Source organism: Chinchilla lanigera, unplaced genomic scaffold, assembly GCF_000276665.1.
Source record: "Chinchilla lanigera isolate Chin_1 unplaced genomic scaffold, ChiLan1.0 scaffold00053, whole genome shotgun sequence".
Taxonomy (NCBI): domain Eukaryota; kingdom Metazoa; phylum Chordata; class Mammalia; order Rodentia; family Chinchillidae; genus Chinchilla; species Chinchilla lanigera.
In genome coordinates this window covers 7,837,473-7,864,854 of record NW_004955454.1, presented here as the reverse complement: position 1 = coordinate 7,864,854, position 27,382 = coordinate 7,837,473, and the positions used below count along the sequence as shown (strand labels likewise).

At 40.7% G+C, this 27,382-nt stretch overlaps 1 protein-coding gene across 3 annotated transcripts in view; it reads left to right on the top strand.

Annotated features, from left to right (window-relative positions):
- Positions 1-27,382, top strand: part of Prkdc (protein kinase, DNA-activated, catalytic polypeptide) — a 157,200-nt gene that overhangs the window by 26,042 nt on the left and 103,776 nt on the right. For all 3 annotated transcript variants that reach the window (XM_013520201.1, XM_005396037.2, XM_013520202.1), the window contains 11 exons: positions 391-550; positions 5,203-5,309; positions 7,047-7,137; positions 8,766-8,929; positions 9,619-9,771; positions 11,933-12,040; positions 16,963-17,189; positions 20,508-20,602; positions 22,084-22,183; positions 23,670-23,803; positions 26,755-27,009. In XM_013520201.1, coding sequence (XP_013375655.1) covers positions 391-550; positions 5,203-5,309; positions 7,047-7,137; positions 8,766-8,929; positions 9,619-9,771; positions 11,933-12,040; positions 16,963-17,189; positions 20,508-20,602; positions 22,084-22,183; positions 23,670-23,803; positions 26,755-27,009 — 1,594 coding nt within the window. The remainder of the gene's footprint in view (positions 1-390; positions 551-5,202; positions 5,310-7,046; positions 7,138-8,765; positions 8,930-9,618; positions 9,772-11,932; positions 12,041-16,962; positions 17,190-20,507; positions 20,603-22,083; positions 22,184-23,669; positions 23,804-26,754; positions 27,010-27,382) is intronic.

Sequence of the window (27,382 nt, the reverse complement as noted above, 5' to 3'; positions counted from 1 at the left end):
CTGATTAAAAAAAAAAAAAAGCACTCAAGTATCCAAATATTGTCCTGGCAGTCAGACCATACCTGTGGGCAAACCTGGCTCAGCTTGTGCTTCTACCAGTCCCTTTCTTTGGGGCAAGGCATCCTGACAAGGCATCTCTGAGCTTCCTTTGCAGGTTGATATGAGAATTAAGGATTGCATGTGTTGAAAGTTTGCGGTAAACCACGGCCATATGGACTGATGCCGCTTGTTTTCCTCTTGGTGACCTGCACTGTATCAACTTAACTTCAGCAGTATTGGGGGTCTAGAAATTTAAGGGCATATTAGTTAGAAACCACAGTTATTTGCTATTTTTTGGTGGTCTTAAATTCCCGGTGTTTCAGTTTACCATCTTTGTATTAACGTATGTAGATGGCTTTCAAGTTGGGCCTGAGCTATACCCCATTGGCAGAAGCAGGTCTAAATGCCCTCAAAGAGTGGTCACTTTGCATACACAAGAATGTGATTCAGCCCTATTATAAAGACATTCTTCCCTGCCTCGATGGATACCTGAAGACTTCTACCTTATCAGGTAAGGTTTAGACGAATTGGGCTTTGTTTTGTAATTAAAATAGCGGTGTGATAACTAAGTAGGACTGTGTGTACAACTTGCGAAAATCTGAACCTCATTTTGAAATATGTTTGGTATTTCTATAATCTCCCCCAGTTCATCTCAGTATTGTTGAAGAACCGAAAGAAAGTCATTGTAGAACAAACAGGTTTAGGAAAAAATCATTTGGACAAAAATATTACTAATCAAGAAAAGTAGTACTGAGAGTCAATAGTAACAAACATACCTAAACCAGAATGAAAGATGTTACCGGATGCAGGCAAAAGGATTCAGTCGGAAGAAAGTCTGTGAAGTATTGGCAAGAGTTTTACTATCCTCAGAGTAGAAATCAAGTGATAAATCTATGAAGTTTAACCCATATAAATCAGGATTTTATTGTTAACTGTTGTTGGATTGGAAACAGTAAGTGAAAATTATAGGATAGATTTCATTCACTGTATCTGTTCCCCACCCCCCCCCGGTACCGGGAATCGAACTCACAACCTTGCACTTGCCAGGCAGGTGCTGTGCTGCTGAGCTAAATCCCCAGCCTTGTATCTGTTCTTTTGACATCCTCAATACTCATGCAGAGTTTATAAAGAAAGAGTTGGGATTTTGGAAACTTTCTACATACATAGTAGTACTAGCAGTGATAGAGAAAAAAATACTAATTTATTCTGATAATTTGGTTAGGCTTTTAAAATTTATATAAGATGTTACTATTGGAGTATATCATGTAAAATTTATAGACTGAGTTTAAAAATGCATAAACATTAGAACAAGAATTACAGTACTTTTATTTGTGGGTTTGAATTTAATTTAATTTAATTAACTCACTAAAAGATTTGTGGAGTTTTTTTTCGTCTTTTTGAGACAGGGTCTTGTTATGCAGTTCAGGCTGGCCTTGAGCTCACTTTGTAACCCAGGCTGGTCTTGAGCTCGCACCGATCCTCCTGCCTCAGCCTCCCTCCTGAGTGCTGGGATGACAGGCGTGCACCACCACGCCTGGCGACTGTGTTTTAGATTAATAAGGGAAATTACTGTGGTTTTTTAAAGCAAAGGATGCGTTAGTTAATAGACCTGTGCTGTAGTCCTTTCGGCAATACAATAGAATGAGTAAAATTAAATAACAAAGAAAAATATATCATGTTAGTATTCTTAGTAACTGTTTAGCTGATGTAAAACAACCAGAGCAGTTGCATTAACAGTAACAAGCGCTAGGTATGCTCCACCTCGTTTCTGTAGTGGTGGAGGTTTTCTGTCATTTGCATCATCATTGCACGTACTTTCTCTTTGCATAATGTGTGTCGTGTGTGTTTGTATTTACAGATGAATCACTTCTTGGGCTTCTAGCTAAGATCAAGTATATGTTTATACATGTCATTTTTGTGAATTCTTTGTCAGCTATTTGTACCTAACTTTGTGTATATGTGTATGTGTGTGTGTACCCATTATGAAGGTTTACACCTCAGTACTTCCATTGTGTATTTCTTAAGAGCATAGACTCCTTTTTTTTTTCTGGTACCAGGAGTCGAACTCAGGACCTTACACATGCGAGGCAGGTGCTGTGCCACTGAACTATATCCCCAGCCCTAGACCTTCTTCTATATAACCAGTGTCATTATTAAATCAGGAAACATAACATAGCTGTGTATTCTTCTCATCTGTGCTCTCTGTGCAGATTTTTCACTTGTCCCATTCGTTTATTAGATAGCTCTATTTTTCCTGGTCCAGAATCCAATCCAGGATCACCCATTACATTTACTTGTTGGAATTATGTTTCTTGAACCCTTTTTAGCTCTCACAGCCGCGACACTTTTGAAGGTTACTGGAAGCTCCTTGTAGAAGCCCTTCACCGTGGGTCTGTCTGGTGTCTCCGCACGGTGCGCTTCAGAGCTGATGCTGGGTCCCCTCCAGGGCGCATGACAGCAGTTGATTCTGTCGCTGCTCCTGTCTGTTCTGACCGCCTCATTAGCATTGTATGCTCCCTGATTTTGTAATTGGAAAGTCTCTGATTTTCCTCTAGTGAATCAGTAATTTGAAGTCCTGTCCTCTCATCTTCTTGAGGTTCAGTCCCAGGGCCGTTCCGGTGGTGCAGAGAAGGTGGGTGTGGGCGGAGGCACGCTGTGCTCCTCTGCAGGAGTGTGAGGAGGGGTCCCACCAGGGGCAGCTGGCGCGGGGTCAGAGCGCAAGCAGGGCGGGTAGTCACACGTTCAGGTAGCTGAGTGGGGTGTGAGAGCCGGGCATGGGGAGGAGGGGAGCGGGGGTAGTTGTGGACTACAGGTAGGGGATAGAATAGAGAAGTGCATTGAGGACGGTAGAAGCGAGGGTTCCCAGCGTTGAAGAAGGGAAGCTACACACACAGAAAGACACGAGACTGGAGTGGAGCCTGTGACATTGGTTGGAGGTGGGTGACGCTGTGTGAACTCTTCCGTCTCCCTCCTTTGCCCTTGCTCTTGCTCTTTGCCTCTCTCTACATAATTACATATGAGTATATATAAGATACGTGTAGAGACACAGAAACGTGTGTGTGTGTGTGTGTGTGTGTGTGTGTGTGTATAACGTGTATATCCATATATTCTAGTTCTGTTTACTGTAAAGGCACTAGTATTATAGTTCTGTTTACTGGGAGTAGAGGCACCTGAATAGTAATAACCAGGGCCAGGTGTGGTGGCATGTGCCTGCAGTCGAGCACACAGGAGGCTGAGGCAGGAGGATAACCACCACTTCAAGGCCTGCTTGGGCTATGTAGTGCATTGAAGGCTAGTCTGGAATACATAGACTATCTTTAAAAAGAAATAGTCATGAGCCAATCTGGCATCTGGGTCACGGTTTGTAAATATCTTTTCTATTAAAAGGAACCAGTACTGCTTGGCTCTGGGAAAGTAGCACCAGGAGCCTAGAATGGTTTTTTCTGGAACATCTAGAAAGCAAGGAAGTGTTCAGAGAGTTAAAGAGGAAATATCACACCAAAATTGGTAATAATTTCGTTTTTTAGTTTTTGAGACACGGTCTCTCTGTGTAGTTTAGGCTGTCCTTGAACTCACTATCCCAGGCTGGCCTCAAACTCACAGTGATCCTCTTGCCTCAGCCTCCCAAAGGCTGTGCCACCATGCCCTTTAAGCTTCTTTAAGACATTACAACCTAATTTATTAACATCCGGCATATAATCTCATTCTGTTTACTGGAAGGGCCTAATTTATCCTCCAAATGTAGAAGAATACAGTATTACATAAAAAATGAGAAGTAAACGCCTTTCTCATCTACAGACACAGACACATGGATAACATATAGAGCTTATATTTTCAGTTCTGCAATTTAAACTATAAGTACACAAAACGAACGGTAGACGATTTTTATAATGTTCCAGTCATGAAATTCAAGGAGATAGCAAAGAACTGGTTCAGTCTGAAAGAGACTAAAGAGATTGATCAACAAAGTACCACCTGCAGTTCTGCACTGAAAACATGATTAGGCTCCGTGCTGAGCCCTGAGTGGTCTGAGAAATAAATGTTGGTCGTATTTGTGCCAGTGATCTGATTTGCCAGGTTGTTACACAGGCCGGTGTACCTGTGGGAATTCTACACTGAAGAATTTAGGGGTGGTGCAGCTTTTCATTTGTGTCCAAAGGAGTTTTGTGTTGTACTTTTAAATATTCTGTAAATTTATGATTGTCTTGAAGAGAAAAGAAAGGAAAAGAAAAGAAAAAAGAAAAAAGCTGGGTGCATGCCTGACATCCTAGCTGTTTCAGAGGTCAAGGAAAAAAGGTCACAAGTTCAAGGCCAACCTGGGCAACTTAGCAAGACCCTTCCTCAAAGTAAAAATTTAACAAAGTGCCGAGGACATAGCTCAGAGGTAGAACTTGCCCAGCACCTATGAGGCCCAGGGTTCAATCCACAGTACCTTAGAAAAAGGAGGAAGGGCAGGAGCAGGAGGGGATGGAAAACGGTTGGTTGGTTGTTAAGAAGGTGAATTTAGGGCTGGGGATTTAGCTCAGCGGCACAGCCCCTGCTTGGCAAGTGCAATGTCGTGAGTTCGATTCCTGGTACCGGAAGAAAAAAACAAAACAAAACAAACAAACAAAAAAAAAGAAGGCGACTTTAATACTTTAAATATTCTTGTTTTTCACTAAGCTTCAACCACAGTAATTTTAGTATCCTGTGACAGTTCTTCCTGAATTGCTTCTTACCATGATGGTTCCAAATGGTGTTTTTTTACCTCTATTATTCCTTTCATCCTGCTTGATATTCTACTGTTAAAAAAAAAAAGTCCCCCTTTCCCCTGTCCATTGTATCAGTAGGGACTTACGATTCTTGTTTTTCAGCAGGCTGATTTTGCTGCTCAGGTTCTCACAGATGTGGCAGGGTAAGGTGTGAGAGCTGCTCCTGGCTCCACGGGGTAATCCAGGCTCTTCTCAGGCCAGGTCTGCACAAGCCCGGGAACCAGCCGGCAGACAGTGGTGTTTAAAAATAAGACAGCAGTCACACTGTACAGTCTAGAAACCTTGTTTTTTTTTTTTTTATATAATGCAAGTTAGGGTTTTAATGTTTTTGTTTGGCAATATGTGTTCTTCCCGGTTTTAATCGGGTAAGAATGAGTGCTGTTTACAGCTGATTTTTGTTTCTTGCTGACAGACGAGGCCAAGAACGCCTGGGAAGTGTCAGCGCTTTCTCAGGCTGCACAGAAAGGGTTCGGTAATGTTGTGCTGAAGCATCTGAAAAAAAACAAGAATCTTCCATCAGTAAGAAATCTTTTACATTTCCTTTGCCTTAAATGATACAGACAGTACATGCTAACACTTGTGCTAAGTAAAAATCCTCTTTGCCTACAAATTAGGGTACAGTATAGAAATAGTTTTGATATATTTTTAGCAATCAACTTACAAACTATATTAAGATTTGCCTTATTGTCTTGGTCTTGTTTTCCTGCTTACCCCTACCATCAGTTGTATTTAGTGAGGTGGGCGTGGAGGCGCACGCCTCTAATCCCAGCATTCTGGGAGGCTGAGGCAGAAGGACCACAAGTTTGAGCAACTTAGTGGCTTAGTGGGACCCTGTCTCAAAACGGAAAATAAAAAGGGCTTGGGATACAGCTCAGTGTGGATGCCCAAGGTTAATTTTAACTGAGTGACAGTGGAATGAATGAATGAATAAAAGAAAGAAAAACAGGCTTGGTGTGGTGGCGCACGCCTGTAGTCCCAGCACTCTGGAGGCTGAGGCAAGGGGATCGTTGTGAGTTCGAGGCCAGCCTGGGCTACAAAGTGAGCTCAAGGCCAGCCTGAACTGCACAGCGAGACCCTGTCTCAAAAAGACAAAGAAAAAAGAGAAATAGAAAAGTATTTAGTGGCTAACAAAAGGCACTATGGTTCAAACTCAGTGAGTGAGCTGGAGTATTGTCATGGGAATATAAGATTGATTCATTCTTTATCCCCCCCATTTTTACCTGTAAGAACAATTAACAGACATACTGGTTATTCAGGGTTGCGTATTTGGCAGACATTTCCTCTGAATGCATAAAGTGAACCTATTACCTCAAGGAAAACTTCGCAGACATCCTTGCCAATGATAATAGTCAAACTTTTAATTTGAAGTAAAAATCAAAATTATGGAGAACTTGTAACTATTACAGCAACTTTGATAGCTTCTCAGATATCATGTATGAGGTGAACAGTGATGCTAACAAATGTGATATTTTGCATAAACAATGAAATACATTGACATTTGGATGGTCTGCCTAATCCAGAGAACTGGCAGGTGCGGGTGAGCAAGACGTGATGTTACCGAATTGTGCAAAGGTTAAGAAAACTCTTCAGACTGCAAGATAAATTGATGGATTTTAATACAATAGCGTAGTATTAAAAAGTTCTGTGATAAGGTTTCAGATTCCACTTTGTAAATAATCTCTCAGAGGCTGGTAGTTCAGTTTTGATATAGTGTCAAAGAGTAAGCAGTTATTTAAAAAGACCGTTACAATGCTCTTCCCTCCCTGCTGCACGTCTGTTGAACCCTGTGCTCCATACCTCCCATACCGTAAAGGGATCTATCTGCACGAATGTGAAACAGGGCCACCTTCCTGAGAGTTTATGTTAGGATAATTTAATTTTCACAAAAGTATCTCATTTGTTAACATGTAATTTGTTGAGTATTTTTAATAACTCTAAATCATTTTAAAGTTGTAATTTCTAGTCCAATAAATGTTGATGAGGACAACTAATATAAACAAAAGCTCTTTGGGGAGTCCTTGCTATTTAACGAGGGTAAAGGATCTTGCCAAAACATTTGGAACTGCTGGTCTAGGAAGTAGACACCCAACTGTGAGCTTGGAGGAGGTATGACTTCTTTCATAAATTCGCAGTAAAGTGAGCAGCGCTCCTGTGTGGGTAGACATTAACAGTAGGGAGGGTGGGGAAGTAGTTGTTTGTTCTTCTCTGTAATTTTTTACTGAGTTATCACATGGATACAATTGTACACTTTTGCAGAATGGAGCAGTGTCCTTAGAAGAAATAAGAATGAGAGTAGTACAAATGCTTGGATCTCTAGGAGGACAAATAAACAAAAACCTTATCACAGGTAAACTTTTTCTCTTAAAGCAAACTTATCTCTATAGCTGTATTTGTATTTTAATTTGAGTGTATAAGGATCGCAGTGTTTTTCTGATGCTTATTACCGTGGGTAAGTTACATATTTTCAAATGTTGTAGACAGTAAGATATTTCACTTAATAAAGCTCTTTGACTCTGCTTGTGCCGTGGGACTAATCAGGACACTAACAGCAAATGTTTGACCTTGATTTTTGTAAAGCATGTTTTCCATTTTGAAACGGAGCTGATTTGACATTCTTTTCTGTATTAAACTTTATACCAGGGAATTTAAACTTCTTAAACCTCAGTACTTTTTTAGAAATTTAATTTAATTTAATTTTATTTTTTGTCTTAACTCACAATAATCCTCCTGCCTCAGCCTCCCGAGTGCTGGGATATACAGGCGTGCGCCACCACCCCGGCTTATATTTTTAAAATGTGAATTTTTTTAATTGTTTTTATGAGAATTAACATTTTTGATTAGTAAAAACTCATTTGTTTTTATTTTTGAAATTTGATGTTAAATATACTAGTAACTCTTCATTATGTAGGAAAGTAGAAAGCATTTTAAAAAGGGGAGTTTTAATATAAATTTTGTTCTTTTACCATTTTTTCAGAAAAATCTCTTACATAATTCTCACTAAATTTAAATATTGCAGACTGTTAGACTTGTTTGAAGATAATTTTACTGAAGTTAAATTCAGAAATAGTATATCAGTGTTAATGTTATAATTACATATATAAAGCAGATAAAAAAGGAATGATGAATAAGGTATTTTTATTTATTTTTTAATAAGTTTATTGGTACAGTTTAGATACACGTAATGATCACATTCATCATCGGGAAATTTGTATCTGTATTTTTTGTATTTTTGTATTTTTTGTATTTTTTGTATTTTTGTATTTTTGGTATTTTGGTATTTTTCCCCCATTTCCCTCCCCTCTCTTCAACCCTTCTTCCCCTCCTTATTTCCAAGCTTTGTTTCCATTTTATCCTTTTTTTTTCTGTTTTTTCTTTTCCCTCCCCCCCCCCATTTCCCTTTCCCTTTGAACAATTACTTCCTGTTTCACAATATCTAGTGTATACATTTTTGTTCTTTATTTACTTTCAGTTTCTCACACCAGAAAAACAATGAAATATTTACACATATGTGCCTGACATATTTCGTATAAGAGTGTGGTCTCAGGGTCTATCCATTTAGCTAGAAATGTCTCAAGTTTATCCGTCTTTATGGCTGAGTAGTACTCCACTGTATAAAAAAAACTCACATCTTTTTTATTCATTTGTTGGTTGATGGGCATTTGGGTTGTTTCCAAGATTTAGCTATAAACATGGGTGTACATATATTGCTGTGGTATGTTGCTTTTAGTTCTTTTGGGAAGATAATAAGCGGAACAGCTGGGTCAGATGGGACCTCTAGTTCTAGTTTTTTAGGAATCTCCGTGCTGGTTTCCACAGTGATTACACCAGTCTACACTCCTACCAGGAGTGGAGAAGGGTTCCAAACAAGGTGTTCTTAGAAGCTAAAAAGCACTGGTTTGGGTAATGAAAGGTAGAACAGCTGATACCAGGCAGGTTTTGGTGGGAAAATCACTTTTCCTAACTCTTCTTTGTCAGCTGCATCCTCAGATGAGATGATGAAGAAGTGTGTGGCGTGGGACAGAGAGAAAAGACTGAGTTTTGCCGTGCCTTTCAGAGAGATGAAGCCCGTCATTTATCTGGACGTGTTCCTGCCCCGAGTCACCGAACTGGCTCTTTCAGCTAGTGACAGACAAACTAAAGTACTTTCATTTTTCACTCGCTGTTTGTGTCTGTTGCTTTTGAAATATATAGTATTGGTTAGGAAACAGATGACATATTCTAGCCACTCCAGTGTCATTAATGTGACATGTTCTGTAAGTAGGAAGAAGTAGTTACCTTTAGTAAGTGCAAGCTAAACATGAATTATCTTAATAGATACTAACCTGGCAAGGCATTAATACATCAAACATCTTTTATAATGAAAACGGCAGTAAAAAAAAAAATGGTATTCTAAAGTAATATTTAGTGTTTTATTATCCCCTTAAGCTGGGAGATTAGAAAGTGATACAACAGGTAAAATCTCAAATTTTAATTTGTAAATACCTGAAGTGCTTTAAAAATATATTTACGAAAGTGATAGCTGCAAATGTGCTTGCAAGGGAAGCAAGGTCATACAGTTCTGTACCGTGGCAGCATTGAAATATATTTCTTATGAACAGTCTCAGTGTCTAAAGCTTTGATATTTCAATTCTTAACTCTTAGATACAGATGAAAGTGAATGGAAGCCTTAGTTTTATATAAAAAATGCTTCCATTCAATTTTATATCTGGGTTACTTGTGGCTATCTGTAAAAGTTTTTTTTCTTAAAGGCCTAAATTGAACACCATTTCAAAATACTCTCTTGTGAACATGATAATTTAGACTTCGTTGAACTCCTGGCCTGTTTTAGGTGGCAGCTTGTGAACTGTTACACAGCATGGTCATGTTTATGTTGGGAAAAGCCACTCAGATACCGGAAGGTGGTCAGGGTCTGCCACCCCTATACCAGCTCTACAAGCACACTTTCCCCGTGCTGCTTCGCCTTGCATGTGATGTGGATCAGGTGAGTGCCTGATTGTGGATCTGGAACAATTTCAGAACCTAAAATGTGGTCTCCTTTGGGGACCAGTAGAGCTTGCTGCATATTGGAATCACTTAGAGATCTTTAAAAACTAACATTTTTCTTATTTATGCTTTCGGTTTCTCATACAGGAGAAACAATGAGATGTTTAAATGTATGTGTCTGATTTATTTCACTTAAAAGTATGGTGTCAAGGTGTATCCATTCCCTATGATGAATGTGATCAATTTGTTTTGTTTTGTCTTTTTTGAGACAGGGTCTCACTATGCAGTTCAGGCTGGCCTTGAGCTCACTTTGTAGCCCAGGCTGGTCTCAAACGCACAACGATCCTCCTGCCTCGGCCTCCCGAGTGCTGGTATTACAGGCGTGTGCCACCATGCCTGGCTTGAATGTAATCAATTTGTATGACAGATATATACTAATAAAAAATAAAGTTAAAAAAACTAATAGTGTTGCCTGGCTGCTACCCCAGATGCTCTGATTCAATCAGTTACGATGAGACCTGAGGATGTGTGCTTTTAAAAAGCTTCCTTGGAAGCATAATGTACCTAGAGTTTGGGAACCCCTGTCCTCGCTATGGCTACCAAGAGTCGAGGCACCCTTAAGTGGACTGCCTGTCACGGTCCTCAGGGGTGGACTCAGTCTTCAGGGAATGGAAGAGACCTCTCCTTGTCTGGGAGTCCTGGAAGAAATGGATCCTGTTTCTTGATGACTTCATGGACAAATCTTCCACTGCTGCCACGAAGCAAAAACCCAGAAATCTCAGTTCATCTTAGGAAGCAGGCAGAAGTCTGATATCAGGGCATGCACATAAAAAAGGACATAAAGCTCACTTAATAAATACAGATAGAAGTTTCTGCGATATGTATGAATGAATGTAGTCCAGTAGTGTGTTAAGATGCACCATGATTAAGTAAGATTTATACTTAAAACTGGAAATGTACCGTAGAATAGGTTTAAAAAGTAGCAATCCTTTCCAGAGAACCCTGAAAGGGCTTTGATTAGTGCTGGTAAATGGGAATGGTTAGTAGTACCTTGTTTTGGTTTGTATTTGTTTTGTCCTGCCCTACTGCCAACTGGACTCAGGCCTTCTCATTGATCTACTTCCTCAGCCTTTTTTAAAATCAGAGGTAGGGTTTTGCTAAATTACTGTTCTATCAGTACCACACGCTAACCGATTGCGCCCCTGGAACACTAAATTACTGAGTTGCCCGTGTTAAGCTTGAATTTGAGATCCTTCTGCCTTAGCTTCCTAGACTGCTGGGAATAGAGGCATGTGCCATACCATCCAGCTTTAACATTAATCATCTACATCTGCCTGAATCTCACAGGCAAACCGTCGTCTGTGTAAAGCACTGATGCATCCTTGTGCTTCAGTCCCCAGCACTGGGGTATGCCTGTTATTAGGAGTGGTTCCTCAGTCGCTGCAGTAGGCAGTGTTGGGAGAGCTAGGTGCCTCTCCTTTGTATAAACAAATTAAATCTCTTTTTCTGTGTTTCTGCCTGTGGCACAAGCTTTGAGGTCTGGATCTATAGGGTATTGACCTGGCTTTTGTTTTGTCACGAGGGTGTCTGCCCTGGTAGTAAACCACAGGGCGTTATTTGCTTTGTAAAATGAATGATAATAATCTGTCTTTAACCCAGGATACCTCGCATGCACACTCAAGATCAAATTAATGACTGGGTGCGGTGGCACATGCCTGAACTCCCAGCACTCGGGAGGCTGAGGCAAGAGGATCATTGTGAGTTTGAGACCAGCCTGGGCTACAAAGTGAGCTGAGTTTGACTGACTCAAGGCCAGTCTGAACTTCATATTGAGACCCTGTGTCAAAAAGACAAAAAAAAAAAAAACCCCACAAACAAAAAAGATCAAATTAATAAAGATGAATATTTAAAAACCCAACCATATCTACCCTAAATGGCTCTCCTGGTTAAAGGAACAGTAAACTTTAGTATGCGTATTTTCTCTGCTAACCTCTTAGAAAATGGAGAAGCAGTTAGAACGATTCATCATAGAATTGAACTAGAAAAATAGTAGTGGTAATTTTGTTTCATTTTGTCCTACCACAAGCGCCATTTAAATATTTAATTTCCAATGTTCATTTACATGAAGGAAATAAACTCCAGTGGTGTTATTTCTTCAGGTGACAAGGCAACTGTATGAACCACTTGTTATGCAGCTGATTCACTGGTTCACTAACAATAAGAAATTTGAAAGTCAGGATACTGTCGCCTTACTAGAAACCATATTGGTGAGTAGTAGTTTTCCTGTGATTCTCATTGATTAGTTATATTTAATGTGTACTTAGGGCTTTAGGAAAAGTTACCTTTTAAAATACCAAAATGTAGCCTCTAGCAAGAACACTTTGTTGTATTTTTTATGTTGTATTTGTTTTATTATTCCACTTGAATGAATATGATGCCATATTTATCTGCTTAGGTGATAATTTCAAATACCTGCAACTAAAAACTAGTTCTTATGTGTTTTTGTTCTATTTTGGGGATCTACTTGTAAATTCACAAATGTTATCAGCCTTAAGGGTGTGTGTATGTTTGTGTCGAGGGTGTGAGGAATAAGGATATTCTCCTGAGTTATAGTGATTTATTTTTTAATATTCATAGTACAGTACTTAACAGTAAAAGGAATTTTTGAGTCTGTCTCATTTTCTTCTGCATCAACACCTAAAGGGCTCGCTATAGACGCTATTGGTGCCGACAGAGTCAGTAGGATTTTGGTCACTGAGGGCACAGGCAGTGCGGTCAGCTAACCTCTAGTGGGGCATAAAACCAACTTTGTGTTAAATTGTGGGTGCGTATACATGAGTCACAATATACACACACATTGTTCTGGGTGTACAGTACTCACATTTATTCTTTAGACTATTTCTATTGATGAATTATTAATTTTAATGAGTTATATTAAGCAGTCAGCACTTAACAGGAAAAATCAAAATATAAAGTACTGAATTTTTAATATAATTTATAAAAAAGCGTCAAAATTTTCAAAATCAACTGTTTTTTGATGTACAAAGTCTGAAAAATGACAACAGAAGTAAATTCCAATATGAACTGCAACGAAAATACCAGTAGAACTCTACAACAGAAATAATCTTTGCTTTAATTGTCACATCCAAGGCAGTCTTCCCATTTGATAACTGCATGTTCCATGCAAACCTCAGAGAGCACGTGTGCTTAACGTTCCTGTCCTGTATGGCAAGCCAGTCTGGTCGTCTGTCTTATCTTCCTCTTTCATCAGGAGCTTCCTCCTATATTGTACAACATGCACTTAGCAGGAAAATAAGCCATCAATAAAATAAAGTATCAAATGGGTAATGCGAATAAATGTCAACATTTTCACATCAGCTATTTACTTGCTTACAAAACCTAAAAGATAACATCAGGAAATAAAAACCTATGTGAATTATAATGTAAATGCAAAGGTCTACCACAGAAATAATCTTTGCTTCAGCTGTCACACTCAAGGCAGTCCTGACGCATGACAGCTGCGTGTTCCGTGCACAAGTATCACTTACAGTGATAGCCCGTATGTTTTGTTTTCCTGTCCTTTTTTGTAGGGCACAGTTGGCGTCTTCTTGGTTCTCCTGTTAGTGTAGTAGTGGAAAATTCCATCCAATAGGTTTCACCTCTTCCAAGATCCTCAACTATATTTTCAGAGCAAGTTCTAAGATTGGATTGTTCCATTTGGTTTCATAACCATCTTATACCACTTCGCTAGTCAAAAATATACTAACACAAAAACGGTTAGATGAAACAGATCAGAACCACTACAATATGTGGGTAAAAATCCCGCTTTGACACTTTTTAAGGTGCACACACCTTACCATCAGTCACACCAAGTGGGTAAATACAAGATTGCTTCCTGTATCCCGCAGGTGCAGCTACTGAGACCCACAGCTGGCTCTTACTATGCTTAAGTACGAATTTATAGTAGAAAAGTAGGAGATGGGTTTTTGTAACCCAATGTTAAGGCCTACAGGGTGTCTTTTGACTCTTGTTTATTTTGAACTTGTGCAGATAACTTTACACTTGACTCCTTTAAGGGTTATCTTATTTCATTTTACCTGCATTTCAGCCTATCATTTTATTGTGTTATATATTTACTCTAGAAGCAAAAGCTTCCATTAAATACAGTGAGTTTGTTCAAACGTCTAATTCCATCTTTTTGCAACTTGCTTTCAGTTTTCATCTGTATTCCGTTTTCTATTAAGATTAAGGTGAGGTGCAGGAAACAGGGAAGTTGACAGGAGCATCTAGGGAGAAGAAACGAAGGCATTAGCTTTGTGGTGTGTTGCTGCGGACTTGGTCCTGGTTTGAGTTTTGATTGTTTGAAGTGAGGCTGTCAGGGTATTGGATAGGAAGACGGCGAGGCATGGCAGTGCACGCCTGTAACCTCAGCGCTCAGAGGCTGAGGCAAGAGGATCGCTGTGACTCTGAGGCCAACCTGGACTACATAGTGAGCTCAAGGCCAGCATGAGCTACATAGTGAAACCCTGTCTCAAAAAAACCAAGGGAAAGAAAAAAAAAGAAAGAAGTGGAAAACAAGAACAAGAAAGAGGAGGAGAAGAAAAAGGGGAAGAAAGAAGGTAGAGCATCCTCTATACTACAGAGGGCAGCCATACATCCTGGCTTTCTCAGGACGGTTACTAGTAGCACTTCTTTCACTCTCAGGGTGGCCCAGATCAAACACCATGTTATGGGCAGTAGTTAGTTACTAAACATTTTTGATTAAGATAAGGACCATGATTATAGTTTAATTCCCTATGGTGTCTACCAGTGAATTTTGTTTATAATAAATATAATTGATTATACTGAGTTTGCAGCTTGTTTGTATTTAAATGTATTTATTTTAGGGGTTCTGCAGCTTCTCTGTTGTTTGTTTTCCCTCTTTGTTTGTTTGTTGGTTTTTGTTTTCCCGTCTTGATCCTTGAAGGCAGCTCAGGTAAAGGTTTTGGAAAGAAACCTGGCAGGATAGTGATAAAGGAAAATGAGGTAACTGCAGAAGAAAAGGTAAAGAAGAAATGTGAACTTGGTAGCACCGCACCCCGGGGAGTAGAGCTGTGGGCTTTCCTAGTAAGAGTTGCCACTTTCCTAATACGAGCACGTGCACTGTGCCTTAATCTGTTCTCTGCTGCATAGCTGAGTGGCATAGGTCGGGTAATTTATGAAGGACAGAGGTTTCTTTTTTTTTTTTTGGTTTTTTTCTCCGGTACCGGGAACCGAACTCACGACCTTGCGCTTGCCAGGCAGGCGCTTTTGCCGCTGAGCTAAATCCCCAGCCCCGGGACAGAGGATTCTTTAGCTCACTGTTCTGGAGGCTGAGAAGTTCAGGATCAAGGTTCTGGCATCTGCTAAGGGGCTTTTGCTGCGGGACAGCATGGCAGGGTAACAAGAGCAGGTCTTCCCTCCTCTTAGAAAATCTCTTACCCAGTTATGGGACCCTCCCTTCCTGACCTCATCCAATCGTTATTACCTGCCACTTCCAAATACCATTAATGTGACTGTGAGGATTAAGTTTCAGCATGGGACGAACACCTGGACCACAGCGCAGTGTTTACTCTTCCTAGAAGCAAGAAATACCACCTCTTCAGATTCGCATAGCTGTGTTACCTTCTTGAATTCTAATTAGCGCTGTAGTCAAGTATTTCAAACATACATATAATGCGATGTGAGGCAGAATTCCCTTTTTCAGTGTTGAGTGAACTTTTTCAAGTTAAACTTTTTCTGTGTAGATCTGAAAGAGAATACAGGTAGACTGAAACAGAGATAGGAAGGAGAATAATTTTCTGTGTGACTGTCACTCACGTTTCTTGGGCTGTTTTCTTGAGGTATGTAGAGACCCTGTGTTCATGAGGACTGTTCTTCCAGAAGTTATATTTTCAGAACCATATTTCTATATTTTTCTTTAGGTAGAAATGCAGTTTCTTTGGATTTCCAAAGAAATATATTGAGAAATGTGTAACAAGAACCTTCTTGCTCTCTGAACCTTGATATTGGTCTTTGCTACTATTATGAGGTAAAATGAGCAACCTCAGAAGTCCTTGGAATATAGCCATTGTGTTTCTTTAGAAAGGAAGATTGTTTTGTTATTATAACATAAAATATTGCCTGTTTTCTGCTACTATAACAGAATATCACAAGCTGGGTAATTTATAAAGACAAACATTTATATCTCACTCTTTTATTAAAGGCTGGGAAGTCCAAAGTCAAGGTGTAAGCATCTGGTGAGCGCCTTCTCACTGGGTCATAGCATGTTGGAGGGCACCACCTGGTAAGGGTATGCAGGAGCCTGCAAACTCGGATCTCTTTTTCTCTCCTTGGAAGGCAGTTAAGGTCATTATGGGGTTCTATCTGTATGACTTCGTTTAATTCTGATTAGCTCCCTAAGATCCACCTTCAATTACTACCTGTGTATCAATTTAGGGATTAAGTTTCCAGCGCATGCTTTTGAGGCACAAATTCAGATGTCACAGTTCTCCCTTTTCCAGGGACTCTCAGTTTATTTGTTTAAAAGATAGATATTTTCTGTATGCCACAAGAAATTATTTTGAGTTTGCGTTGTAGACAACCTGATTTGTTTTCCTGGTGTTTATATTTTTGTCAAGTGCTATAAATAATTTTCAGACCATAATCCAGTAATGTTCAGAAGCTGAGGAAGGGCATTCCTTACCACTTTATGGTTATAAAAGTAAGATAGATTAAAAAAATAAGGAAAATTGCCATAAAGAAGGATAAACTTGAGACATTTCTAGCTAAATGAGTGTACCTTGAGACTCTACTCTTAAGTGAAATAAATCAGACAGACATGTGTAAGTACCCATTGTTTCTCTGGTGTGAGGAACTGGAAGTAAAGATAAGGACCAACATGTGTAATAGATACTGTAAAACAGGAAGAACATGTTCAGATGGGATGGGGAACTAGGGAGGGACAAGAAGGAAAAGAACAAGAAAGGAAGGAAAAAATGGAAATAGCTTTTGTAAGTAGGGAGGGGAAGAAGAAGGGAGGGTAGTGGAGTGGGGGAAAAGAATCAAGATATATCATGTACAGATACAATTCCCTCTGATGAATGTGATCATTGTGTATACCTAGTATGTATACCAATAAACTTAATTAGTTTTTAAAAAGTGAAATAATGTTGTTTCTGTTTTGTTTCAGGATGGAATTGTGGACCCTGTTGACAGCACTTTAAGAGATTTTTGCGGTCAGTGTATTCGAGAATTCCTTAAGTGGTCCATTAAGCAGACAACACCACAACAGCAGGAAAAGAGCCCAGTAAACACCAAATCCCTCTTCAAGCGACTGTACAGCTTTGCACTTCACCCCAGTGCCTTCAAGAGGCTGGGCGCCTCACTTGCCTTTAATAACATCTACAGAGAGTTCAGGTGTGTAAGCAAGCGATAGGCAGGAAGTGAAAGACACTCTTGAAACTTCCAGTGCAGAGCCGGGTGGTGGTGCGTGCTTGTAATCCCAGCACCTCGGGAGGCTGAGGCAGAATTGCCACAAGTTCAAGGCCGTCCTGGGCCCCATAGTAAGTTCAAGGCCAGTCTGAACTACATAGTGAGACCCTGTCTCAAAAAAAAAAAAAAAAAACTTCAGCGATTTTAAAAAGTGACTTGGTATTTAATTCTGTTCATGTATTTCTGTATTAAGCATTTAGTAAATAATTACATTTGATTCTGTACATAGGATTATAAATGAATTAAAATTGAATTTGCCCTCAAGAAGCTTAAAATTACTGAGAACATAGAAGCATAGAATCCCAGGATTTTTGTAAACATAAAAAAGGACACATATCCCGGGTCTCTGGAGCACAAAGGAAGGATATTTGATCTAGTCTGAAGATTGAACAAGGCCCCTCAAACATGGGACATAAGTGATGAGTGGAAATCAGCCAAGGCATTTCAGAGCAAAGGGCAGAGTAGAAATAGCAAGTGGGATGTCGTCTGAGCTGACAAGACGTTTGGTGTCCCAGACTACGGAGTCGGGTTTGGAAGAAGCGCAGTGAGACTCGGGGGCAGGGCTCTCGCTGCTGGGGCCAAGTGAGATCTCCGCCCGTGAGAGAGTTCACGGCGTCCTCCGAACGTGGAACAGCGCACTTAGAGTTCTTCCTGGAAGCTGCCGCTGGGCACCACGTGGAAAATGGATCTGAGTGGGACAAGACTAACGGGTGGGACACCAGTGAACAGGGTATCTCAGGAGTCCAAGAAAAGAGCCAGTGAGCCGGGGTGGTGGTGCCGGTGATTTGTTCATTCCTTCCTTCAGCTTCCCTTGTTGAGAATATTAAATGACAGGCTTTGTGTCAGGTGCTGAAGATGTAAAGGTACAACCCTTTGGGACAGTTACATTTCAAACAGAAAGGCGGGTTACGATTAATAACACAAGTAAATGTAAAATTTACGATTGAAATTAGTGCTGTTAAATAGTAGTGCATAGTTACCAAGTGCTCTGATAATGAGAATCTGACCTTGTGTGGTTAAAATAGCTTCTCTGGAAGTGGTACCTGGGACGGAGAAGAAGCAGTCAGTATTAAAAATAAGATAGGAGGCAGCTGGGGTATTGCTCAGAGGCACAGCATGTGTATGGCATGCATGAGGCTCTAGGTTTGATTCCTGGTCCCAAAAAAGAAAAAACCCTAGATGGATGGGAATCTCCTGTGTGTGAATTGACTATAGAGTTTGAAGCAGTCTGTTATCTTTTTATGTTTTTATACCGTGAAACCTATAAGCGCGCGTAAATATGTGTAAAGTCCGTAGAAATGTAACAAGTTCCTACATACTTATCCTAGGTTGAGAGATAGGATCTTACCAGTATGGTAGAACCTCCCCTCTCCTTCCCAGAGGTATTCGTTTTTCTTTCATGTCACTTCCTTCCTCCTCTTCTTTATAGCTTGTTGTCTATGTGTGTATCCCTAAACAATATATTCTTTCATTTTGGAAAGCAGGTGGTAAGTGTAACCTTGCCTCGCAGTGAGGCATGGGCAATCTTTTCACTGTTAGGTGAAGGCCCGGAGGCAGAAAGCAGAATGAAAACTGGCTTCAACATCCCGGAGAGATCACAAGGGCCCTTTAGGAGGGTGGTTCTGTAGGGTCTGTAGTCCTAACAGGCTGTGCTCTCCAGAGATGGCCGTGAAGTGGCCCAGCACCTGATGTCCAGGAAGATACCTTCTAAGGATGTGGTTACCCTTTAGTTTCTGCTTTCAGCTTATAGTTCGATCTGGTCTGTCAGGAGGAGGTGAAAGCAAAATACTCTTGTGAGTGGATGAGCACTGTTGGCTGATCTGGGCAGAACACAGAATAGGGACCTCAGTGACACGCTCGTGGTACACCAGGCTCAGAGGACTTGGGCCTGGATCACCTGGACCTTTTGGGAGGTTGAAGGAACCACGCAGTCATGGCTTGGTGGAAAGAGCGGCCAACACGTCTCTTCCACAGTCCCTGCCCATCTGTCTCCATCCTGGTTTTGCTTATTGGGAGCTTTCTTTATTTTTAGGGTGTAAGGTGTTGGAGGATACGTGGGCCTTGGGGAACTCTGAAAGGCCCTGCCCTTCAAATTTTCAGAATTCTAATACTCCTGCCAGTGCAGACACCAGTTTCCCACTCTTTTAGTTCCTGCCCACCCGCTATGCCTTGTTCTGCTGCTTTTTTTCTGCTGCTTTTGTTCCAATGTGTCCTTCCCAGTGGGTGCTGCGGCTTCCAAGTGCTCGTTGCTGCGGGGAGAATCTGAAGACTCCACTAGAACTTTCAGTTCTTGGTTTTCTGTGAACTCCTGTGACAGTTAGTGCCTATACCCATGGCTTTGTACTTAGTCATGTGCTGTCCTGTATCATGAAGGAGCACATTTCCCAGCGAGAGATCTAGCCTCTGCAACCACTCTGTGGTCACATGTCCTTTAATGACAAAGATACATTTTGAGAAATGCACGTTTAGGTGATTTTGCCACTGTGTGAACGTCGTAGAGCGTACGTACACAACCAAGACAGTTAAGGGGATGCCACGAGAGGATATAAGCTTATGGGACCTCTGTTGCATATGTGTTCTGTCGTTGACTGAAATGTCATGACTTACATATGCCTGGATAAGTAGATGGTCCACAGGTGTTGATTGAACTGATTACTTGAGTGTATCAGATAAAAGGCTTAAGGGTTTATATTGATGTTGACTTACTTTAGGCAGGTTGAAAACCTTTACATTTCCTATATTTTCGAAGCGGATGGATGTGGCATCAGACCTCTTTCTCCCTGCACCGAACTTTAATGAACGGGTCAGAACGGTGGTTCCAAGGTCTTGTGCCAGGAAGTCCGCCAGTGGGAGAGGAGGAAAGGTGTGGGGCAGGTGAACCTGGAGAGAAGCCCTGCTGCCGTGTGGTTTGTACTGCATGAGGCTTTAATCTGCTCTTGAGGAAATAGTGTTTTTGACACATGCTTTAGGCTGTTTTATAGTTAAAGCCTTTGAGCCCTTAAAAACAAATATTTAGGGGCTGGGGATTTAGCTCAGTGGCACAGCGCCTGCCTGGCAAGCGCAAGGTGGTAAGTTCGATTCCTGGTACTGGGGAAAAAAAGCAAATATTTAAAGGTTGTATTTTTCATACTATTTTTTCTGTGCTTTATCCCCTCTGTCTTATTATTTTCTTCGGTGGACTTAATATTTATCCCCTCTGTCTCATTATTTTCTTCGGTGGACTTAATATTCTTTATTTTGTAGGGAGGAAGAGTCCCTGGTAGAACAGTTCGTGTTTGAAGCGCTGGTGATATACATGGAAAGTCTGGCCTTGGCACATGCGGATGAGAAATCCTTAGGTATGTGTCTGTTGCTCTCTTTGCACGTTGATCCTCTTTGCCTGAAGGTCTTAAGAGCTCTTCCACTCAGGAGTTAATCCTCAGGCGATTCTCGTATTATTTTCTTCGTTCTGCGTCTCCCATACGTAAGTGTTATAGGCTCCTCCAGTGCCTGGGTCTAGTTTGTAAAAGGTTTGTCATGCCCTAGTTCTCTAAGACTCCCCATCGTCCCCTAGGGGCTACAGAACTTGGCTGCTGATTGAGGAGGGGTCTGCCTAGGGAGGTGGCCAGGGGGGCCAGTCGGTGACTGTACAGCGGGCCCAGTAACCACTGAAATGTGCCAGTGTCTCTGAAGTTAACGATAACTTAGGAAATAGAAAATAGGTTTCCCTCCAGGGTTGTGATAAAGCCATTGTAGTCATGATTAAGGAGTATTAAAAAGACGCTAAGTCAGAAGTGTACTAAAGTAGCTGAGAGAATAATTATGACGGTCCTCACAATTAAATTCTGTCTGGAAGCTGGTAGGAACTTCATAGAGTTTCTGAGCTAGACTTCTCAAAAATCTCTGCTGGTTCCAATGCGGGAACTGTAGTTCCAGTACGTGCTGTAGTCAGGACACTGGCCCAGAGTGTCAGTGGGGGGTCCGGTCACACAGTTATGGATGGCGGGGCTTTTCTTTCACTTCCCTACACCTTGGGTTTCTTTTTTCTTTTTTTTTTTTTCTTAGAAGGACAGGGTGAGCTTTATTATCCTTTAGGCTGGTATTCCTCCCTGGGGAAAATGGCCTAAAATTTTATTCTGGCTTGGCCTAAGTTTTATTTTTGTGTCTTAGTTACCTACATAGATAAATTTTCTAAACAAGCAAAACTTTACTCCTTCCAAAGTTATTGCCATGGGCCAGGCCCTGGATTCAGTCCTCAGCGCCATTAAAAACAAAAACAAACACAAAACCTTTTTCTTGGTGCATAGGTCACCACTCATCCTTTCTCCTCCTCTAACTGATGCTAGACCTCTACGGCTAGTTTACCATTAGTTTAGTTCTCCTTTTATAGAGGCTTTACTCTAAAACTGTAATACACTTTATCCTCCACTAGAAGAACGGGAGGTCAAGGAACCTATACCCCTTTAAGAATAGCCTTGAATTGAGGTGCACAGGCTCTGGCCTGGTGTGGGGTTTTGTTTTGACTAAGTCTCCCTCATCGCCAGTCTGTGACATAAGGCTGCGTTTTGTCCCCCAACAGCACCGGTGGTGCAGGTGCTAGTTGGGTGTGGTATTACACCTGTGAACAGGCATGTGCTATTCTATTCTAGTCTTAAGTCTGGGTTTTGTTTTTGTTTTTGGACATGCAGTATATTTAAATTTTGTACTCTGAGGCAATATGAAAGCTAAGTAAAAGTAATATTTTTAAGTAGAAAATTAGGCCAACAAAATTATGACACTATTTCATTAGTGATAATCAACTATATATTTTCTTTGGAATCTGTTTGGTTCCGAAAAACAGGTACAGTTCAACAGTGCTGTGATGCTATTGATCACCTAAGGCGCATCATTGAAAAGAAACATGCTTCTTTAAACAAAGCCAAAAAACGACGTTTGCCCAGGTGTGTGACACTGTTTCTCTTTCCGTTTTTTTTCCTCAATATGAAATAAATTCTTAGTTGATAGAGGATAATTGGGATGGATATATAGAAGTATAAAGAACTTATTTTCTGAACAAAAAAATGTGTAGGAATATGAAAAGTTACTTTTCCAGAGGAGATAAAAAACTTTGTATTTGAAATTTATAAACATATAAATTATTTCATCTTGGTTGGATTAATAGATACAAATTGAAAATTAGTTTTGAAATGGAGATATTTTATTTTACTTCTAATTTTTATTGTATTTTTTATTTGTTTGTTTTTGTTTTTACTCTGGAAATTGGGCCTTGTACGTGCGAGGCAAGCATTCTCCCAGTGAATTACACCCCAGCCCCTAACTGTACTAATTTTGAATACAAGTTTGCAGGAGGCTGAGGCAGGAGGATTGAGCTCACTACAAAGTGAGCTCAAGGCCAGCCTGAACTGCATAGTGAGACCCTGTCTTAAAAAGACAAAAAAAAAAAAAAGTTTGATGTGGAATTATTTGATACAGATTTACACAAATGCAGTAAATTTTGAAGTATAAGAACTGAATGTCGCAGTACTAGAATTTGACAAACATGGTATTAACAGAATTATGAAACAAAGCTGCTCAAAGCTAAAGCTGGGCATCTGTCAGTGGTTTCTGCTCAGCACTTATTTCCATCCCATCTATACCTCATTTTCAAACAGGGTGTGACAGCCGGGCATCTGCCCCTCTGGGTCTCAGCAGTGTCTAGGGAGGTCTGGTATCCGTGCTGACAGACACAACTCTGCACAAACATGGTCTCACGTAGACTGGATGTTAATAATTTCTCTTTTTTAGAACTGGTTCTTCCAGATTCTTCTATAAGCTTATGAAGGCTCTTTAAATAACTGCTTGTCCAATTTTAGCTGGAGGTCTAGTTAAAACACACACTAGTGGCCTGGCTGCAGCCTCAGGATTCCTGTGTCAGGTCTGGAGTAGGGACAGAGAACTTGCTTTTGTAACTAGTTTGCAGATGATGCTGGTACCCTGGTCCAGGGCCCACACCTTGAAAAGCACTGCTTTAGACTCGAAGCCTGCCTTTGGTCTGAGGGATATTGAAAAGAAAACATGGGGCTGGGGATTTAGCTCAGCGGCAAAGCGCCTGCCTGGCAAGTGCAAGGTCGTGAGTTCGGTTCCCGGTACCGGAAAAAAAAAAACAACAAAAAAAGAAAAAAAACCATGAAAATAGCTGGTGCTGGTCTGTAAGAAACATTAAAATTTTTTTTCCAGATAAAAAATAAAATGAAGGCTATCAGCTTTTAGGGCCCACTCAACCTGTGATGTTTTGTTTTCATTCTAATGATAATACTCTAAAATAAGTTTTAGTGAGGTTTATACATGTATCAGTGTGACAAAGTTGAGTTTGTGATTTCTGGACTCTTGCAAAGCTAAAAATTGAATGTTGGAGAGTATGTCAATGACACTATTCTTTCTCTGCAGGGGATTCCCACCTTCAGCATCGTTATGCTTATTGGATGTGGTCAAGTGGCTTTTTGCTCACTGTGGAAGGCCCCAAACAGAATGTCGACACAAGTCCATAGAACTTTTCTATAAGTTTGTTCCTTTACTGCCAGGTATGTTGTGTCATACATGCGAAGAAATGCTGAGTTGCTGTAGAGATGCAGACACTAAAAACATGATCTTTTTAGTGACAAAGGCTATTCCAAAGCTGTTTATCTAAAGAAAGACGTGTGTAGGTTGAGTTTCAGAGAGGAGACCAAAAAAACCCAAATAACTGCCATCTTCCTATAACTTAAAGAAGTGTCACAGATACTATTTGTAACAAATTCAGAAAATAAGACTGTCCAGTATCATTTCAGATTTGTGTGACAGATGACAGATTATGACTATAAAAAAGTATTATTTTGATGTTGGTCAAATTGTACAGAAGAAATAAGTTTAGACTTTTCCAGTATCTTTCTTGCTGCACTATTGTTTTGCTTTTTCTATCCCATTTAAGAGTTGGCTGACCATCACGTTAACATAATATTCACTTAGACTCAAAATATTCATTTATTGAAATAATACGGTTCTGTTGTAACAGGTAGCTAATAAGAAATTGCCTGAATCCTAAATCTGAATGATCCCAGGTCACTGTGAAAGTAAAAGAAAACAATGAACTGTACTTTTCAGGAATTTCTCATTAAACCATTCATCTGCACTTTAAGCTTGAAATAATTACTGAGTTAGTCAGGAGCGACTGTATTTTATGTTTTGTCCGCTGCGTCTAAACCAGAGGTTAGTAGCTTTGACTTGGGGAAGCTGTGTCCCAGGACAGAGCTAGGCCCTGCCCCCGCCATCCCCATACACTAGGCACCAATCCATAGCCAAGGCTGGTGGGCGTGGCAAATGCTTCTGATCGGGAAAGGGGCTAAGTGCTTGGCAGAATGTGGGGTGGGGTTAGGGCTACTCAGAAGGATGTGAAATTTTGCTATACTCGGATCTGTGATGTTTACACTTTATATTTCATGCACTATACTTTATATATTATATGCCTATGCAGTGCAAGCATCTTGTCAATTGCATTCATATTGTACATGCTATGTAATTACATGGTATAAATTAATTTACTGTATCCTAAATAAAGCACATGTGTATGTATGTTCAATTTAAGCATTGCTAAAAAGTGTCATTTGTATTTTAAATTTGCTCCCTCTTTTAGTGTACAGAGGATTTTTATGTGTTGAGTCACTCTCACAGCCCTGAGAAGTCAGTCTGTGAAGACAACCAGCAGAGGGCACCAGTGTCATTGGCCTAGGATGCTTCTGTTGCTCCTCCCCTGTTGCCTGCAATAAGAACTTTGTATTTTTTTTTTAAATGCTTGGGAGCCACTTTATATTTTTTTATTTTAGTTTACTGGTGCAGTATAGTACATGTTTACATCCCTTGTGGGAAATTGGCACACGTATGTACATAACGTGTCCTAGTTCCCCTTTACATCTTCTGTCTCTCCCCTCCCTTCCCCTTCCACCTCTTGATCCTCTTCCCCTTTGAGAACAGTCTCTCTCTCTACCTCCTACGTTCTTTTAAAGAGAAACAAAGTGGTAGTATTTAAGCTGGTGTGTCTGATTCATTTCACTTAACGTTATGATCTCAAAATGCCTCTGTTTTGTTACAAATGACTCGAGTTTATCTTTCTTCATGCGGAGAAGTACTCCATTGTGCCTAGTGGGGCTTTGGGCACGTGAGCACCTGGCTCAGCAGGCGCTCGTCCCTGTCGTGTGCCGGGCTCTCGGGGCGGGCCGGCTTCCTGCTGCTTCTGCGCTGAGACCCAGAGTGAGCAGGAATGTGCTGCACGGAAGGTGGAGCGGGAGGAGGCCGAGAGGGAGAGCCGGGGGTGCTGTTCTGCACCTTGGGCCTGTCTCTCTTCCTGCTCGCTTCCCCTGTGCTGCTGTCCTGATCTGCCTGTGTCCTTTCTTCTGATGCTTTCTCCTTCACTGTTGCTAGCTAGCACTTACTGTTTTTCATTCCATGTTTTCTTTAGTTTTTCTTAGTGAAACTATGGAATGTGTCCTGTTCGTAAAGTTTTTTCTTTTCCTCTCTTTTTTGTGGTGCTGGGGTTTGAACCTAGGGTCTTTTTTGTTTCTTGTTTTTTTTGGCTACCAGGAATCAAACTCACAATCTCACGCTTGCAGGCAGGTGCTGGGCCACTGAGCTAAGTCCCCCGCTGAACCCAGGATCTTAAGCATGGGCAAGTGTTCTGCCACTGAGCTATATCCCAATCCTATTTTCTCCTCCTAATACTGAAAATACCCTTTTTTGAGGGGTACCAGGGATCGAACTCAGGACTTGGTGCTTGCTAGGCAGGCACTTACACCACCGAGCTATATCCCTAGCCCCCCTACCTATTCTTTATACATCACACTTTTTATTGTTTTGGATTCTTCTCTAACTTCATTGGAGGCAGAATGATTTAACCTTCTCAGAGCCACTGATGTCAGAGCAATACAAACCGTGTATCTTTGATTTAGAAGAGTTTAACATCAAAAAGATAGTATCTTTTAAAAGCTATTTCATGTCATATCCAACTGTTTTTTGTAATGTTTAAAGAAATTGAGGAGCCAGACCTGATGGTGCACTCCTGTAATCTCAGCTATAATCCCAGCTCAGGAGCCTGAAACAGGGAGATTGCCCTGAGTTCAAGGCCATCCTGGGCTACATAGTGAGTTCAAGGCCAGCCTGAACTACGTAGTGAAATCCTGTCTCTAAAAACAAGTCAAAGAGAGTGATTTCTTTTTCTTTTTTAAAAATTCTTTTGGTTTTTTGAGACGGGGTCTTGATATGCAGTGCAGGCTGGCCTTGAACTTATTATGTGGTCCAGGCTGGCCTCCAACTATGGCAGTGCGGAGAATGGTTTTGGTAGAGTTACTGTCTTGGTGGTAACTACAGTTAGACAAGTTATGAGTACTATAGTAAAGATTATCTTGTGTTGTTTTGAACTTTCAATTAGGTACAACAGTTGAATCAAAGAATTATATGGAAGTTATTATTTATAATACATGTTTTAACTTTGTTTCTTTTTAAGGCAACAAATCCCCTTCTGTATGGCTGAAAGATGTTACCAAGAAAGAAGATATTTCTTTTCTCATAAACACGTTTGAGGGCGGAGGCAGCAGCTGTGATCGGCCTTCAGGAATCCTCGCTCAGCCAACCCTCTTCCACTTGCAAGGGCCTTTCAGCCTGCGAGCAGCCCTGCAATGGCTGGACCTGCTCCTGGCAGCACTGGAGTGCTACAACACGTTCATTGAGGAGAAGACTGTGGACGCGCACGAGGTCCTGGGTAGGTAAAATTTACCTCTAAGAATCATTGCCTGTTCCACTAGAAGTCACCCTGGGTAGGAAGTTCACTGTATGTCAGAATAGCAGTAATAACATTAGTAATAGACATTGGTTGCTGTGTTGGTTTGGGACGATATTTTACAAGGAGAACAATATGATATAGGACTCATATTCTATAAGATTATTTAGAATAGTCACCCAAAGAATTGATATACAAGAGAGTGAAGGAAATCTGTCCACACACTAAGACCAGTAAATCCAGTAAGGGCCTAGATCCCACAGAAATGTCCTGCATGAGTCCAGCTGAAGACCTAGAGCTCATAACAATGCCTCCCACGAGTCCAACTGGAGGCCCAGAGCCCATAACAGTATCT